The sequence below is a fragment of the Phasianus colchicus genome, chromosome Z, assembly GCF_987193195.1.
Source record: "Phasianus colchicus chromosome Z, bPhaCol1.hap1.1, whole genome shotgun sequence".
NCBI lineage: Eukaryota > Metazoa > Chordata > Aves > Galliformes > Phasianidae > Phasianus > Phasianus colchicus.
In genome coordinates this window covers 25,130,296-25,148,594 of record NC_143476.1, presented here as the reverse complement: position 1 = coordinate 25,148,594, position 18,299 = coordinate 25,130,296, and the positions used below count along the sequence as shown (strand labels likewise).

The window sequence follows — 18,299 nt, the reverse complement described above, 5'->3', positions numbered from 1 at the left end:
AGCGTAAGAGCAAAACAACATATCCTCCTCTGAATAACTAGTAACCGACATTGCATGACACCTGTTGAAGCAGATGCAAACCTGGCTGGAGCCGAAAAGTAAACTTCAATGGAGTTACATCAGTTCTGTTTAAATAGCAAGTTGTCAGTTTGCTCAAGATCAGTTTTGTGACATGGTTGGACGCAAAATGGAGCTTCCGAAGCAGCCTAAATTCAGTCTCATAACGACCACGCTTCAAACAGGACACGCTTCCGTTGCCTCCATTAGCCTAACCTGCTGCACTTCTTCCACACATTGAAGTCGCCAGAATTTGAAGGCAGCAGCAAATTAGCAGACGAAACACCGTGAAATCGGAGATGAACTGCAACTGTACTACTGCACCCAGAGCTCTGAGACCCACACAGGGCTGAAGGCACCAGGCGCACCAACCCACAGCAGCTGCAGCCCTCCCCGGCTAACGCAGTACAACGGAGGCACTGCTTGGCGACCTCACCTTCAGAAGCACCGGTGAGCATGACGCATCAGCACAGAAACGCTTACGGATGAGAAAGATAACAAAGCCCCCTAATCCGAGTGATGTAGGCCACGAGCAACACAGCGCTGCTCACGAGGCAGCTTCCAGGCAGGGGAAAGCAGAGCAGCCCGAAGGCCCGCGAGCCGAAGGGCTGAGTCAGAACTTTCTGCACATCTCCGTATTTAGACACCCAGCTCCGGGCCAGGCGCACCGCCCCGTCCCACACCGACTCCGCCGGGCCGGCAACGCACGGCGCGACCGCGACCCCGGCCCCGGACAGCGGCACCACCGGGCACCACCGGCTCCCAGCGCCCGCGTCCCCATCGCCTCGCTCACGCCGCCCGGGCACCCCGAGCCCTCCCCAGCCCCACAGCCAGCCGGAGCCCCGCGGGACCGGGGGACGGCTGGCCCGGCAGCATCACTCACTTTTTGCTCCTCCATGGCAGGCGATCGCGGCAGCGCCGCACCGCGCCCCGCGGCCGGCACAAGTAGCGCGGCCCGAACCGCCCACGGGCCGCCGCCCGCTCCCGCCCTCGCGTCACAGCGAATGCGCGCAGGCAGGCGCTTACGCACGCGCGTTTCCCCCCCGCTCCCTGCGCGCCAACTGCACGTGTGCCTCGCCAACCCGAGCATGCGCAGTCGGAGCCGGCGGCCGCGGAGCCGGGCCCTATTGCACCCCTCACCGCAGGTTCGAATCCCGGACACGGAGGGAAGGCGCTGAGCGGGGTTGGATGGTGGTGAGATTCCCCCCCCCCTCAGACTATTGCGAAGAGTGAGGTCTGCCCACCTCGGGGAGCTCAGAGCCGCCAGCGGCAGCCCCCGCAGCACCGAGGGGTGTGGGTTCTGCTTGCCTTTGCACCCAGCGTTATTTATGCGGCTGGATGTTCTGGCAGGCAGCCTTGCTTCATCTCAGAGACCGCTAATCCAATTTAAAAAAGAAAAATAGTTCCAGCACAGTGCTCGCGGGGGAATCGTAATTTCGTAATGGTGATGTTTTACAGAGCTGCTGCCTCGGAACAGCTGCTGAGTTGGAGAGCAGCTTTGCTGCACCAGTGCTATGGAAATCCCTCGCTGCTGGGAATGTTTGCTGCCTAACGGTGCAGGAATCATTTTATTCAGGTTTCCACAGAGCCCTCTGTAGTCACGGCTGTGATTCCTCCGCCTGCCCCAAAAGGCCCACAGGGCAGCAGCCCTTGGGCTGCCACGAAGGCTGGCATTCCATGATGCCTTTCACTGTGCGTGAGCCGGGGCCAGGCTTCAACAAGGAAAACACTAGCGAAGTGAGGCGGTGTGATGCACCGAGATGCAGCTCCAGCCCTTCGGAATCATCCACAGACCTCCTGCAGCCACCTCACCTCATGCAGGCTGGGCCTTGGCTGACAGTTTATTGCACACTCCAGCTATAAGGTATCTCCTTTGTTCCACATAATACCCACAATCGATGCTAGCATTTTCCAGGTTGGCATGTTCTTGGAGAGATAATCTTGTTCTCGTGTCCCAAGTTAGCTGTTTTCCAGTTCTGAACTGTTAATTTTGCATGCATTTCTATGTTAACACTTCCCCCACTGTTTTGAAGCATTGTCATCCTTGCTAGCAGCCCACAGGCCTAAAGACTCCACACAGAAATTCAAGGAAATAGCCCTCGGTTTGCAGTATGCGTTTTCACTTTATGTGCTCATTATAAAACTCACAATTAGAATCTACATGTAAAGGAAGAGGTAGAAAAATCTTGTCAGTTACTGAAGACTTCCTGATGAGAAGCAAGCAGTTGTACACCCGCAAGGAAAGCACTTACTGGTGGAGTCAAGACCTCCCCACTTGCTACTTATTTCAGAGCAGCCAGCTCTGTCTTGCACAGCTGCTGATTTTGCTAGCCCTGAACAGAAAAAGAAATCAAATAACAGGCTTTGGTTTGAGGACACCCCAGAAATCTCTTGAATTGTTTCAGACCACCACTAGGAAGTCAGCAGCCTGCAGCTGCTGGGCTACATGGCTGCTGATGGTGAATGAGTAAGCAGAACTGAATGATGACTGAAACTGCTCAAATACAAGCCACCTGGTTATTCATTCGTACATACATACATATATACATACATACATAGCTTTCCATACCAAACTAGTAACAAGCAGTTTCGAAGTCCAGAGATATTTCATCTTCTAGGTGATGGCATGCTTTCAGGACAAGATTATAAAACTGCACATTCTTTCTACAGATTAAAAATAAATAAATAAATAAATAAAATCCGTGCTGGAAGGTTGTTTTTTTTTTTTTTTTTTAAAAAAAAAGGCAGCTGTAGGTCTTAAAATAAATGCTTACATTTTTAGACACAGCTTCTCAAGAAGATTGCAGACTTAGCATGACCAATACTCCATGAATAAAAAACAAGAGTCTTCAATGTCGTTTTCCTTGAAGAGTTCAGAAACAAAACTAAAGATTTTCAGTGTCTTGGCCTGGGAAAGAAGTAGGCAGCTAGTTCAGAATTAGTGCCTGTAGTCAGATGCCTATAATGCCAGTAATATCAGCCTCAGGAAGGGGTATGTTTGACTCCCAAACACTTTGAAGGCCACATTAAGGAGAGGTGAGCAAAAATTGTTATTTCTGAAACTGAGAGTTCTTTCTTTAGTTTGAGATCTGGATTATGTGGAAAGATCCAACCACACATCTTCTTACATGCTCCCTTGTTACAAAACTGCAAATTCAAAGGAAGGTTCACCTTTGGGAAATAACTCTGTGTTTTTATAGGTTCCTCTATCATCTTTACAAGCACAAACTGACCAAACTGAACAACAGAATATCTGCTAAGATTTTCTGTGAAGTTATTTGTAATCTTTGTGTGTGTGTGTGATTAGAGATTTTGGAAACAGGAAGGGCTTGTGAGAAAAAATGTTTCATGTTATTAGAATTGCTGTTAAGGGAAAAATAATGAGATATTTGTGATTTGCACTGTAGCACTAACATATGTCACTGTATGTATATTCATCATAGAATCATCAAAGAATCATCATAGAATCCTTGGAGTTGGAAGGGATCTTCAAAGGTCATTTAGTCCAATTCCTCTGCAATGAACAGAGACACCAGATCGATAACAGCCTTGTCATCACTGGGCAACCTGTGCCAGTGCCTCACTACCCTCACTATAAAAGACTAATAATCTGTAACATTGTAAAAGGCATATCTAATCTAAATCTCCTCTCTTTAAGCTTGAAACCACTTCCCCTTGTTCTATCACCCCAGTCCCTGCTAAAGAGTCTGTCCCCTTCTTTCTTGTATTTCCCCATTAGATACTGAAGGGCTGCTATCAGGTATCCTCAAAGCTTTCTCTTCTTTGTGCTGAACAGTCTCAGCTCTGAGCCTGTCCTTGTAGAGAGGGGGATCCATCCATCCCTTGGATCATTTTTGTTACCCTCCTCTGGACGTTCTCCAACAGGTCCATGTCTGTCCTGCACGAGGACTCCACACCTGGATGCAGTACTCCAGGTGAGGCCTCACCAGCACAGAGCAGAGGGGCAGGATCACCTCCCTCGCCCTGCTGGCCACACTGCTTTAATGCAGCTCAGGATACGGTTGGCTTTCTGGGCTGTGAGGGCACATTGCTGGCTCATGTCTGGTTGCCATCCACCAGTACCCCCAGGTCTTCTTTGGCAGGGCTGCACTCTATCCTTACATCCCCCAGCTTGTATTGGTAGTGGGGGTTGCCCTGACCCAGGTGCAAGACCTATCTTCTATAAAAGGGGATAAAAACCCTTTCATTACATTTCTCATGAGGAGGAGTACTCCATCAAACTCTACAGAAGTCCCTAGATCTTGTCATGGTATATTTCAAGTTGAAAAAAATGAAACAATAAATCTGTGGAGAAAAAAAAAGTGAATATTAGATTTTTTTTTTTTTTTTTTTCAGGAAATGTTTATATAAAGTGGTGCCTTTAAAAAAAAAAAAAAAAAAAAAAAAAAAGGCAGGATGGCATTATTACCAGAGAAGTCAAAGAATCATAATTAATTAAGCATTTTAATACCTCTTCAGTTTCAAAATGACATATTTTTTAACTTACCAGATGATTCCTCTGTGAAAGTGAGTGTCTTCAAATAACATTCTGGTCCACGTTACTTTATCAGCCACCTTACAAGACTGAGAAGGGACATATAACCTGTGCCAAGCCACCAGTGTTAGGAACACACATGGGATTTTAGCCCAAATCCCTTGCAGAAACCATATTAGATAGGGTGTCTTATGGACAGATGGCTACAAATCTAAAGTATGAGCAGAAGTTCTTTAAGAGAATGGAAGAGAGACTAGAGAATGTCTTGTAAGTTAAGGTTCTTAAGGCCAGTAACATACATGTTGGGAAGAAGAATCAAAGGAAGCAAACGCTGGCAAGAAAGTTGTAGGAGGAAGAAACACTTCAGCTCCCTGAAACAAAGAATGGACTTGCTTGGATAATCACAGAATAATAGCAGTAGAGCTTGGATTTAATCTGCCTCTACATGGAGTGAAAATTAGAAACATCTGTTTAACAATTCTGTAATAACACTGCTTTACAACAGAGATAATAAAATGAAGGAAGGACTTTGCCCCAGAGCAACTTCCTTCTGGCACTGAACACGTTGCTTTGCTACAGTTTAATATCTGAAGCATAGAGCAAGATTTAACCCTAATAACCTGGCTGCCTGCTGAAATCTTACTATCTTCAGCTCATGACAGTTTCAACACTGAGATTCTTTTCTTTCCACTCCAAGCCCACAGTTGTTTTATACATACTATATATATATATATATAGTTGGACTGCAGTGCTTCAAGTTAGTTGCTGTGCCAGATATGTTTGTGCATCTGAGAAGGAGACAACAGGTTGTATTTCTGAATGGAAAGAGGTTAGAGATTAACGCTATACCTCTGGTTGAGAAAGCAAGCTAGCAAAACAGCGAGGTAGGGAGTCTGCCTATTTGTTTGTCAGTATTTGTTTTGAGTTGGACATGAGCAGGGCTGTGGCAACTGATATAGCATCTTGGTTTCAGCTGGGACAGAGTTGATTTTCTTCATAGAGTCAGATATGCTGCTATGTTTTGGCTGCAGGAGTAAGACAGTGTTAAGAGCACACAATGTTTGTACTCCTTGCTGAGCAGTGCAGCACAGAGTCAAGGATGTTTCAGTATTTCAGCATCTTACACTGTTCTGCCAGTGGGGGGGTTGGGGGCTCACAGGGAGCTGAGAGGGGACAGAACTAGGACAGCTGACCCAAATGACCACAGGGATATTCCATACCATATGGTGTCATGAGAAAAAAAGTATAGAACTGAGGGGAGCTGGGCAGGGTGCAGGTGGGCAACAGTTGGTGGGTGGAGAGCAATTGCACTGTGCATCAGTTGGTTTGTAGTTATAGTGTTATCATTGCTATTATTTCTATCTTCCTTTTATGATTTAGTAAATAGATTTTATCTCAACCAACGAGTTTTACTTTTTTTCTCCAGTTCTTTTCCCCATCCTCCCAGGAGAAGAGGGGAGTGAGCTATTGAGCTACGGTACTGAGCTGCTTGCTGGGTTAAATGACAACATACATCTAAAGAAGTGGCTAAAGAACTGGCGCTGGCATGAATTGACCTCCCTCCTACAGTTGAAAGTCACCATTATCTGTTACTTTCAAAAGGCTGTGTTTTCATGTCTTAAAATAAAAGACAGCTCATTCCCACCACTGACCCAGGGCACATTTCAGGGCGTGCATGTAGGCATGTATCAAAGCAAGATCACATCCCAAACAAAATCCCCCCACTAAACTCCTTTCTCCTCTCCTCTCCTCTCCTCTCCTCTCCTCTCCTCTCCTCTCCTCTCCTCTCCTCTCCTCTCCTCTCCTCTCCTCTCCTCTCCTCTCCTCTCCTTTCCTATCTAGCAGTAACTGGTGTATTTTTTCAGATGCCTGGTCTTTCTGAAGGAGACAGCATATGGACAGATATCAAGCAGAAAAGCAAAGGGACCATCCCAGTGATTCAAATAAGACTTAAGCTAGATATTGGGTGGAGACATTCAATAACAATAAAAGCTTTCCTGGCTTTCCTTCCAGGAAGCTGCCTGAAAACAGTGAGGGGGTGGGAGGGTTTTCATGGGTCAGCCCCAGAGCTTTCTGGAGTCCTGATGGTTTGGTAAGGGATGGTGACAGTGCTGCTCTTTCAGCACTTGGTTCATCACATTATTACTTTGATGAATATGAAATCCTCAGAAGTCAGGCCAATGATGGCTCATTTTACTAAGTTTTATACTGAACTTATATTTTTCAAAACAAAGTGGATGATAGCTGCAGTAAAAGAACTGAACTGAGAATTTTTTATTAAAATTCCCACTGATATTTCCTGACTAGTAGAGGTCTGCCTCCCTCACAGTGTTTTGATTCATACTGAGAACAGAGGACAGTGGACAGAGGCAAACAGGCTTTTCTACTGTTCTTTTCAACCTTGAGTCAGTCGCTGAATGAAACAAAACAATGCATTATTTATGCACACACAGAGAAAGCTCTGGCTATGAAATTGCTTTACTGTTTCAACTGTCTCCATTGAAAGGCACTGAAATGAACGCACAAACATTGCTTTGAGCTAAGAACTGCTTCTTATATATGTATACTTAGTAAAATAATGCTTTGGTTTTTGGAGAATTTTCTTAATAGGTTTTCTATTAGGAAGGGAGGAGAGCAAAATGTGTTTTGAGACTTAAATGATTGATTCCCTCCCCTGTAATTTACATTAAAATCTACTGCACTTCTATTTTCATATACAACAAGGCATTCAGCTTTTTGAAAACTAGAATTAAAAACAAACAAACAAAAACCAAGACTTGAATTGCCCTTCATTTAATGATTCTTTCATGCCAGTGTATGTAAATAAACAAAATGTCAAATGAGGATGTCATAACCCTCCAAGGATTTTTAATGTGTTTGCATCATATAAAGTACTGTAGATCAGTGGCAAATCTGTCCTTAGTGGCAGTGAGTTATGAGGAAGGAGGAAAAGAGTTTGATGTGGTTGACATATAAGTCACTATGACCACTTGGTAATAAATCAGGACAGGGAGGATAAAATCTTTTAATCTTAGCTCCAGCTCAACATGCTGCTAATGGAGGCTTCTGTGGCCCAGGTGCAGACATTGCCCTTGGCTTTGTTGAACCTCATGAGATTCTCTTGGGATAACCGCTTGAGTCTGTCTGGTTCTCTCTGGATGGCATCCTGACCCTCGGGCATTTTGAGGCACTACTCAGCTTGGTGTCATCTGCAAACTTGCTGAGAGTGCACTCAATCCCGCTGTTGATATCAATGATGATATTGAAGAGCACAGTACTGACCCCTGAGGGACACCACTTGTCGGTGATCTCCATACAGACACTGAGCCATTGACCATCACCCTCTGGCTAAGATCTCACAACCAGATTCTTGTCCATCAAACAGTCCATCCATTGAATCCATACCTTTCCAATTTGTAGAGAAGGATGTTATGGGGGACCATGTCAAAGGCCGGAAAAATGACATCAGTTATTCTTCTCTGATACAGAGATCTTGGATCCTGACTCCTGTACGAACCCTTCCTGCACCAAGGAGCAGATTCTAGGTGTTGTCTCCCTCCACCCTGCTGCATGCCATGGGGAGCTGTGCTGGTGCCCTGCTCACCCACAAGCTCTCCCAGTATGATCAAAAGACCTCTCGTGTGGGGCTGGGTGCTGTGGCCAGCTGGTGCTCAGCACACCCATTGTCCAGTGGATGGAAGGAAGTGTGGTTGGGGAATACCACCAGCTTGAGGAGTCAGGAGCAGCAAGCAGGCCAGGGTTTGCCACACTCATGGGTCAGAAAGGTAGCTTAGCCACAAGCTAACATGGAGCTTTCACCACCTCAGAGTCAGCACTACTCACCTGCTTCTGTAGTTATCCATGGATTTTTTTCATGTATCCAGTTTACACTAAGTGTACTGTATGTGTATATACAAATACAATTACACATTTTGCATTTTTATTTATACACCTGCTTTACACAGAGTTATTTTGTGGTTTTGGTGAAAGGGCCTCTGTGTGCTCCTGGTGCTTGGTTTTGCAAATTTCGTTATCTGCATGTTCCCCAACCCTGCTTTGAGACTGCTCTGAAGCCACGAGGCAAAATCTTTCTGAGGCCAATTAGTTGGTCACATGCTCTTTTTCTCCAAAATGCCATTTTAGTTTTGCATTCCACAATTATTTACTTCCCCATGTCTTATTCTCATATCTGTAAGCTCTGTACACCTGGTTTTGCTGCTGCACACAGCCTTTCTATGCACACCTACTGAGGTACTGCTCCAGGGTGTGCTGGCTGATGTGGGGCCACTTCAGCCTTGCTACTCTTGGTACTCTTCTACTGCTTGCTCTTCCTGTTGGGTCAGATAAGGCTCAAAAAAAACCCCAGCTCAGTTTTGGTTAACTTCTGTAAAAGTTCTCTTTCTTTCCTTTTAAGATGTAGGATACGCCTCTGTAAGGAGGTACACTTATGTACACTGCTCAAATAAAGAGCAGCCAGGGGAGTTCACGTGAGCTGACGGAAAGAAATAAAAAACCCATTACATGAAAACAAAGATAAGGATATTTCTTGGGAGTTACCTGCCCAAGAAGATGGAAGTTGAGTTCTTCGATCATTTCAGTTTGTCAGATTCCAGAGCTGCTCCTTTCATATGGAACTGGCTATTGCAATAAGCTTTGACCCATGATAAAACAGAGGGAATAAGTACATTTTCTTAGCCACCACAAATGGAGGGCTGGCCTGGAGCCACCAGCCCAGAAGTCACTTCACATTTTGAAGCAAATTTTGAAAAGCCCTGCAGTCATGAGCAGAAAGAAATGAGAAAAATTGAAGAAACATTAGAAGAAAAAAATAGCAAACCAAGGAAGATTTTTGGATTCATAAAAGCACGAACACCTGGGTAAAAGAGTCCACTGTTAAATGCTATTATTAATAGAGGGTTACAGAACAGGAAATAAGAAGAGATGAAGAAAGAAAAGCTTTAGCCTGCAAGGCTGTATGCTGGTATACTCCAGAGAAGAGATCATCATGAGAGTTGCCTTTTGGAGAGAGGGAGCACAATTAATGCAGTGTTCAAGGCTGGCTGCACTTTGCAGGACTACACAGTTGACTGCACTCCTCCGACCACTACAAATTAAGGAGCACTGCTTTTCAAGCTTGCCTTCTGGTCCTCCCTTCCCTCCCTTCCCACAAGATTCTCCAAGCACATCATGAACACAGTCTTCAGACTCTTGCGGTGAGACAGGGTGTGCCCAGGGCCCCACTGCTGCCTTAACTGGCACTCAGCAAGGAGAAGCTGGGGTGGTGGCAGGCGATGGAGGACATGAGAGACTTTGTGCAGCTGCTTGCTAGTGAAGATCAGTGGCTGCCTGCTTAACGGGCTCAGAACCTCCTCATCCTCTTTCTGTGCTTAGACCTGGTCACCCACTGTCAGCTGGCAGGCACAAACTCTATGTGTACCTATGTTCACTTTGCTGGTGGAGTACAAAAGTGGCTATGATGAACATCCTACCTCCTACAAGCAAAGTTGTGCATCAGGGACAGGTAGATAGCTGTGAGCACTGAGCTAATGGTACTGTGTTGCTGCAAGATTCCTGGAAGGAGGAAAGCCTGCAATGACTGGTTTGCAGCTGGAGTCATAGAATCATGGAATCATTAAGGTTGGGAAAGACCATTAAGATCACCATGTCCAACCATCAGTCCATCACTAACCACATCTTAGTGCCATACCTACACAGTTCTTGAGCACCTGTAGGGACGGTGACTCCATTACCTCCCTGGGCAGCCCATTCCGGAACCTGACCAGTCTTTCTGAGAAGAAGTTTTTCCTCATATCAATCCTGAACCTCCCTTGGCACAACTTGAGGCCATTCCCTCTCATCCTATTGCTAGTTGAGTGGGAGAAGAGACTTTGACCTCCACCTCACCACAATATTTCAGGCAGTTGCATAGAGCAATAAAGTCTGTTCTTTTCCAAATGAGCAATTCCAGCTCTCTCAGCCACTCCCCATTAGAGTTGTGCTTCAGAGCCCTCACCAGATTTGTTGACCTTCTCTGGACACTCTCCAGAGTCTCAATGTCTTTCTTAGAGTGCGGAACCAAAACAGGAATCAAACAGAGGCAAGCTGCCCTTGGCACAGTGCGTGACCCACACGGCAAGTTGGGCAGGGCAGAGGAGCCTGAAGGCTTGGTGCAGGGTAACCTCTTGCACGCATGGAGACCCGGGCACAATGGAGCAGGTGGCTGTTACTTGGATGGCAGTCCTCTCTCTTCTCCCAGCAGCTGCAGGTGGCCTGAAACTGTTGTGGGAATTACACATGTCAGCCACCACAACTGATTCACCCCTAGCTTTCCACTGAATAAACTGAAGGAGGGATTTTTTCTACAAAGTATTCTTAAATAGCAGTACAGTTCGAGGGAAGTGCCTCCTAGGAGGGACCGTCCTTTTCCAATAGCTTCCAGATTTACAGTCTTCACCACACCTCCTCTGTATGCCACCTACGCTGCTAAACAACATTTCTGGGCCAACGGGTTTACCTTTTCCTGATTGTCTTCTTCTGTCTTCAGGCAATTATTTTATGTATGACTTCTTTTTTGTTCTTAAGACGAGGAAACTTTGTAAATAAAATGTTGGTCCTACTTGCTTGTATAGCAGTTTCATCTGGGCTTGTGTTACAGTTTCTCTGCTTAAAAATGGAAGATTTGAAGTACATTCTCATAGGCTAAGGTTCCATCAACTTTAGCTACTCATGTGAAATGTCTGTGTATTTCTTTTTCTGCAGAAAGCCAGAGGAGCATGCCTTCTTCCCAGGGACAGCCATCTCCAGCTCTGCCCCTGGCGCCACTGGAAATCTCCAGCAGAGGAAGAGAGGTGCTCCAGACGTCAATCACACACCTAGACCAAGCAGTCCTGCTCCCTTCCCCACAGTGCCTCCTGCTCCCTTGGCAGGCCAAACCAACCTGCAACCAGCTGAGACAGCCCATGCCCATCACAACCTGCTGGCTTGCTCCACAGAGAGGAACAAGGGCTGAAGGACTGGTGTAGACCCATCTCTGCTCCAGCACAGGTTTCGCATAAGCTGCAGGTCCTTCTGCTTTGGCTGTCTCCACTGTGTGCTTGTGGAGTTTGACCCATGAATGCAAAGGCAGTTGCCACAGGAGAAGATGTGGGATGGACATATGGGCACCCATGACATCCCTTCTGTTTTAGGAATTGAGGAGAGGCACACTCAACAGATGCCAGTGTATTTCTGCAGACATCACTGTCAAGACTTGGCCCTCTCTTTGACTGTAGATGAAGTCTCTGTGAAGAAAAGTGCAGCTCCATATGTTAATTCCGGCCTGTGACCTTCTCTGTAGTGAAACGTGTTCCTCCAGAAGGGTAACACTGTGGTCAGAGTCCTGCAACAGGAAGCGGGCAGTTGTCCTCGAGCAAACAGCTGTGTGGTCTGCATGTCTTTCTGCAAGGAAACAGCTGCCTGCTGCTAATGCAGCTTGGATTAGCAGCCATTTGCTGGTCAGAGGCATCACAGACTGATCACCAGCAGGCATATAAAAGGTGGCTTCTGCCAGATCCTTGGGGGAGGATTATGTCCTCCCCTGCAGTGGCTGCAGTTTTTATTTGGCAAAGAGTTTACTGAACTTGTTGGAGGCTCTTGAGGAACTCCCTAAGAGATGGGAAGAGCAAAGACACGGGGAATGCAAATTTGCAAACACTTCCACTGCCTTTGCTGTGACCTGCATTATGCTAAGACATGTGCTGCATCCCCACGAGCATTCCCATTAGACTTTGGTATCAGCTGCCCCTTTGGCTGCACTCCTTGTCTACAGGTTCTTTCAGTCCCTGCTCTCAGAAGGTGATGTTGAGCATTGGTGCAGGAGAGGGCACTGTGAGACTGATTCAGGGTCAAAGCTGCAATTAGAAGAGCTGGCATGTATAGCCATACCACTGAGGGGGTACAGCTATGGTCTTTCAGAAGAGAGCTGAGTAACACAGGACACAAAGCTATGGAGCCCCAGCATGTGGCACTGTGCCTGCTAAATTCATTAACAGAAGGAAGCTTTAATTAAAAAATGCTAGTTACCAGAGATACAAGTGACTTTCGGGTGCTGTTGGATTTCTGTTGAAAGGCACAGCAAAACACTGCAGAAATCGGTGAGCCTGTGTTCTCTGAATTGCAAATGGAGTGTAGTGTTTAGCTTTCTCACACCTCCTCAAAGAGAGCAAGCACTCCAAGTAAACCCTAGTGTTTACTACATGGCAAATCAACACACACACTAAACCCAAAGCTTTGGGCTGTTCAGGTCTGAGCCAGGCTTGTGTCTCTAGATGGAATGCTAAGATTACCACTTACACTGACAGTCATTACCACCCACGTGATAACCCCGCATCCCTCCCTTTCAACTGAATGCCACTTGAAGAGAGCAGTTGAAATCCACAATGCATGAGGCTTTTGGGTCCTTGTTCAGACCGTTTCATTGTGAGATGCTTAAAAGCACTTTAAAGTGCATTTTTATTCTCCACTCTGTTTGCTGCAGGATTAAGGGAGGCACAGGCAAGTGCAATTGAAATTCCATGGGTAAGAGTGGGAGCCTTGTTTTATCAAGTGCTACACGATGACCTGCATATACAGAGACAGAAATGGTAGCACAGAGCATGCAAGAAAGCAGCAACACAGCCGTGTTCTCTGTTACCAGCATTTAGCTACTAAATGGAGAAGGAGATTACAGCTAAAAATAGCAGCAGAACAGCATGGTCATCAAGCAGCCCTGTAAGAGGCAGGCACTGGCTGGAGCTATTGTCCATCTGTCTACCTTAAGTTATTAGGGCACAGCAGAGCAGAGACAGCTTCCACCTCCTTTCCCCTAGGGATGTCTAGATCCTAAGACAGACAAATAGGATACCTGAGTTGACAGGGACAGAGATGGTGAGCAGCAGAAGAGGAACATTGCCAGACAGCAGGATCAAGAGTCACTGTGAGCAGCTGTGGCTATGCAGCACCCAGGGTCTGAGCTGGAGGAGCAGAGAGGTGGGAAGGGAGGGGCTGAGATGGGGAGAGTTGGGGACCATTCGTGGTGATGTGGAAAAATCACAGAGGACAGCAAAGAACCGGTGGGATGATAGGCACAACTGAGGCCATGCCTGGGATGGAATGCAGGGGAAGAGGAGGGCAGGATAGTAAGCGAGAAGAAATACAGACAGCGGGGGCACAGGGGAGTGCTGCCTGCTGCATGAAGATCTCGTGTTTGTTCAAAGAAAAGAGAAAACAAGGTTGCAGTGATGGATGATTTGGAGGGTATAAGATTCAGGGACGAGAATGTGACACTATTGAAAACATTTTCAATGCCTTGGAGAAGGCAGTGTTGCCCCTTTAGATGAGCAGCAGCAGAGATACAGGTTTAGAATTTTGGGTGGTATTGTGTGGAGCCAGGAGTTGGACTCCATGATCTTTGAGGGTCCCTTCTAACTTGAGATATGCTATGGTTTTGTGATATTCTATGATTCTGTGATGAGAGACCTGACTCCTTTAAGTTTCATGCATTGCAGGGAAGAGATGAGTGAGATGAGTGTACAGCAAATAAGATGCAGCAGGAAAAAACATGGTGCAGCTAGGCACGATGAACCTAACTCTCCTTATGAACAAGAAGCTGGGGAGTGCAAAATGACTTTCTGACCCTTCTTGCAGCTGCTATAACTGAAATGCACTGGAGCAGACAAATTTTGCTCTGAAGGCTGATTTCCTGCTGCTTCTTGGAGAGCAGCAACCTCTGGTGTGTCACCTTACATCCCACACTGACCAGCTGGCTGCAAGAGGCAAGTGCGGGAGCAAGAGGGTCTGGTACCATCATTGCCACTGCAGGGACTCTGGTGAACCATCTCCTGACCTGGGCTTGGGCGAGTCACAAGGTGAGATTCTCACCTGCTCATGCTTGTCATGGCAGTCACAGTCTGGCTGCACCCAGCAGGGAAATCACGCCAGGTGCTGGACCCATAGCCTGCAAAGCAGCAAACATTGACAGAAGCCAGCCCCTCTGGGAGCATCCATCAGAAGGCTGATAACAGGCGGTAACCATTTCTGAGGAAGGCAGCAAACTGTACAGCAGCTGTGGTTGGCACTGCAGTGAGCTCAGCCCAGAGCCAGCCAGGAGACAAAGAGGGCATGAAGGCAGTAAGGGCAGAAAGGGGTGTTCAACGTTGTTTTGCCCACCAGTAGCTCCTCTCAGCAACCAGCACTGGCCCAAGAGGTGCCTATGAAGGCTCCAGGATGATTTCTATCTTTCTCAGAAGATGCGCTGCATGCTGATGGCTTGCTTGAGGGCCAAAACAAGAGAGACAGAAAAGTGAGTCATTTGCTTTTATAATGTAAAATAAAAAACAAAACATGTTGCAAATTTCTTCCGCTGCAGGAATCCTGGCACTAGGCTTGCTATCAGGCTGTGGGAGCACTGCTGTCCAGCCCAGGGAGCAGAGCTCACCCCTGCAGGATGCAGGAGGAGCAGACATTGCTGGATGTTAAAAAGCTTCCCTAATAAGCAGTGTGCTGCTCGGGCCCCAGCAAGCTCTTCTTCTAGAAATGCATCAAAATGGTTTGCAGCAAAATACATGTGGATGTTTTGGTGTACTGGTTTTCATGGGCAGGGGAAAGAGTAGTGACATGGGTGAAGGCGTGAGCTGAGCCAAAGAGAGCTGCTTGAGAAGGATATCACAGGTCTGTGCACAGCATTCTGCAGAGAAATGGCTCCTGATGGCAGCCTGTGGTGAAAGTCACTGCTGGCTTCTTTACTACATTGCTTAATTGGACACACCTTCAGCTTTAGGGAATAAGCATTTCCTGTGATGCTATTTTGGTGTGAAATTTACTCTACCAGCAGTCTCTTTGAAGTGGGGTTATGATGAAGCACTGATCTTATTAGCTAATTGTGCTTGCTAGTCAATGGTTATCTATTTCACAGCCAAATTACAATGGTTGGCCAACAGGCTCTGCAGTCAGAGTGCTTTCAGTTCCCCCTGGATTTCAATATTGTGACTGCAAAGGAAGGAACAGAATAGCCAATGAAACTGTTACTGTTTAGGCTCTTGATGCTGCCTATGCCTTGTAGTGAGCTGTGGCCTTAGGCTGCAAGTTGGCAGGGCTCATCTGGAAGCAGTCATTGAAGCATTTTAATATGAAAAATTAACCCTTTGGCTCAAGAGCAGCCACATTTTTCTGGTCTAATATGTATCCACTAAATAATCTGCACAAGCACCATACGCAAAGTATACAGACACGACATGCTCAGCACCACTCGCCTGCTGTGCTGCTGCTATTACAGCATAATGGTGTTTGTCCTGGCTTGATATGGTGCCTTTTTCCTTCTCAGACCCCCTAACAGTGTCTCCCTCGGTAGACGAAGCAAGGACAGCTTTGATCTTTTGCAGAAGTAAGATGCTAAAGGACAGCTTCTCCAGCAGCCCCTTCTGCTGCAAATCCAATGATCCCAGACCATAGAGGCTTGTCTGTCTTCTAGCAGTTTTCCCATATAGCTCTATGCAAATGCCTAATTCTAGCCAAAGATGACCTAATTCTTTTTAATTGCCAGCAGAAGCTTTGTTATTCCAGGGAAGCCGTAATTGGTAGATGCAAACACAAATGCAAACACACTGCAAAGAAATGTGCTGCTTCTCATGCACTTCTGGGAAGCCTGGGTCTGTTAGTAGCTTTGTTTGTTTGTGGGCTTTGAGAAAATGATGCTTTGATAAAGTCGTTGAGCTTCAACACAGCCAAGTGAGAACCCCAAAGCAGCACAGCCCCTTCCGAGGCTTCCTGCCCTTGTGCTGTTTCACAGAGGATGGATCTAACACCTGCCTGTTCAAATCAACCTCTGTCCTTCCTTTCCTGCAGGCTGCAGGACTGTGCTCACAGGAACAGGGCAATCCTCTGCAGCCCTCCTATCAGGCATTATGAAGCAGGCAGCAAACTCCTGCCTGGAAACCCCTTTCCTTTCTCTAGAAATGTTCCAGCATTTGATATGGTTTGCACTCACCTTCTTGACATCCCCATCAGCTAGACGGCAAGCACAGGGACTGTGGGCAGTGGGCTCCAGCTCCAGAGCAGGTGGTGCTGAGCAGCCATGGGAAGCCATATCACAGAGCTCCCCCCCCGGAGCAGAGAGGAAGGACGTGGCAGGCCCTGCCACACCACCCTGCTCCAACCAACACCGCCAATACCTGCTCAGTGTTCTTTGCTCAGGGCTTGTGCTCCTCCAGGGCTTTGTGTTTAGAACCAGAAGACAGCTAAGAGCTGTCAGAAAAGTAATTAAAATCACGTGACATCTCGCTGCTTCTGGAACTGTGGAAGATTCACATTCTGTTTTTCTTTTTTCCCCCAGCAGGTCAGAGGGTTCAGGTTTGTTTTTTCTTCTTCAAAGCGTCAAACACCCGCTCACCCATTTATTTACCTCTCACTTGATTACTGCCAGCTCGGGTGGCCAAACAAAACAATTCAGAGCTTCTGCCACCGGCTTTGCTTCTACCTTTGACTCCTTTAACAAGGATCTCACAATGTCTGCCCTCGCAGCGCATTTTCTTACACGTTGATAAATGAGGAATGAGAGGCAGGTGCAGAGTATGACAGTAGGTGTCAGAAGAACAGTTTCTGTAGGTGCTCTGTGTACAGTGCAAGCTTCATCCACTTCACACACCCATAACTTAATTGGGTGTGTGAATAATAATTAGAAATTCTAAATAATCTCTCCCTAGGCACTAGCTAATCTTCATTAAACATCTGAATACCAGCGACTAAAACTGGGTCAGCTCCTTGGTGGTGCCCCCTGTGGGAGGAAGGAGATGTGGCTTGAGGGGAAGAACTGCTGGGAGAATTTAGTCTGTGACACGCTGAAGGTCGCAGCCCCACAGAAGGCCAAGCCTCCTCTGCTTGGCTGATCAGCATCCACTGTGCCCCTCCTGCTCCAGGCAACCAAACCCACCTAGCCAAGCTACGCAGCCTCATCCTTTAAAAAGATACAGAAAAGGTGTTCTCAGCCAAGGGGGCACACCTTCAGGGAAACTGCCTGTGTACAGAGGGCTGTTCGGCCCTTTCCATCCCAACTACATTCATTCACTGCGTTGCCACAATGGCAGAGCTGGAAGCAGCTCCCAGGTGAATTAAACCATGTTATTCTAATGCAGTGCTGATGTGGTTTGCAGTAAATAATTATACAAGCAGAAAACATTGTTCAGCTTGCCATATTAGTTTATTAAAAAAAACTGGCAGCCAGAAAGCAGAAACTAAGTGTGCCCATTGGAAGAAGAGGAGGATTAACGTGCATTTGCACACACCCCCTGCTAATAAGATTATAGGTGTTGTTCTGAATTGCTTCTGCTTACCGCCCATCTGTAGCTTCCTGAGCTCTTCAGAACATCTCTGCAGAACAGAGACCCTCTATTCCCTCCAGCGTGGGGAACATGTACAAAACATTTCATAAAGAGGAGCTGGCTCCAAATAAGTCGGGGCAGCACTGGGATGAAAAGTTTGCACAGCTGTCACAATACAGAACAGGACTTCCTTCACCTTTCCCTACTTTGAATTCCCCCAGAATTATCTCTGTTGGGCAAAGCACATTAGCAAGTCAGGTGCAGGTAGCCTTAGCAGCCCTGACAGGGCTGTCTCCTGGCCGTGAGCAAAAGACTCTGCATGTGCACAATGGAAAGTGAAGGCTGATCAACCTGCTCAGTGTGGGTCTGACCTTTTAGGAGCTTGCATTCTGGAGAGGCCAAGGAACCTGGCCATG

The 18,299-nt window shown here is 46.8% G+C and overlaps 1 protein-coding gene and 1 long non-coding RNA gene across 5 annotated transcripts in view; one reads left to right on the top strand and one right to left on the bottom strand.

The window, feature by feature from the left end:
- The window catches only part of FSD1L (fibronectin type III and SPRY domain containing 1 like), a 33,622-nt gene extending 32,418 nt beyond the window's left edge, over positions 1–1,204 (bottom strand). For 2 of the 4 annotated variants that reach the window (XM_090130858.1, XM_090130859.1), the window contains exon 1: positions 941–1,204. In XM_090130858.1, coding sequence (XP_089986984.1) covers positions 941–1,147 — 207 coding nt within the window. In that variant the 5' untranslated portion in view covers positions 1,148–1,204. The remainder of the gene's footprint in view (positions 1–940) is intronic. The other 2 variants (XM_031607734.2, XM_031607733.2) reach the window with 2 other exon arrangements.
- Positions 1,168–6,185, top strand: LOC149912751 (uncharacterized). The gene is made up of 3 exons (XR_016461501.1): positions 1,168–1,251; positions 1,516–1,921; positions 5,979–6,185. It is a non-coding gene; the product is annotated as an uncharacterized LOC149912751 (long non-coding RNA).
- Positions 6,186–18,299: the final 12,114 nt, after the last annotated feature.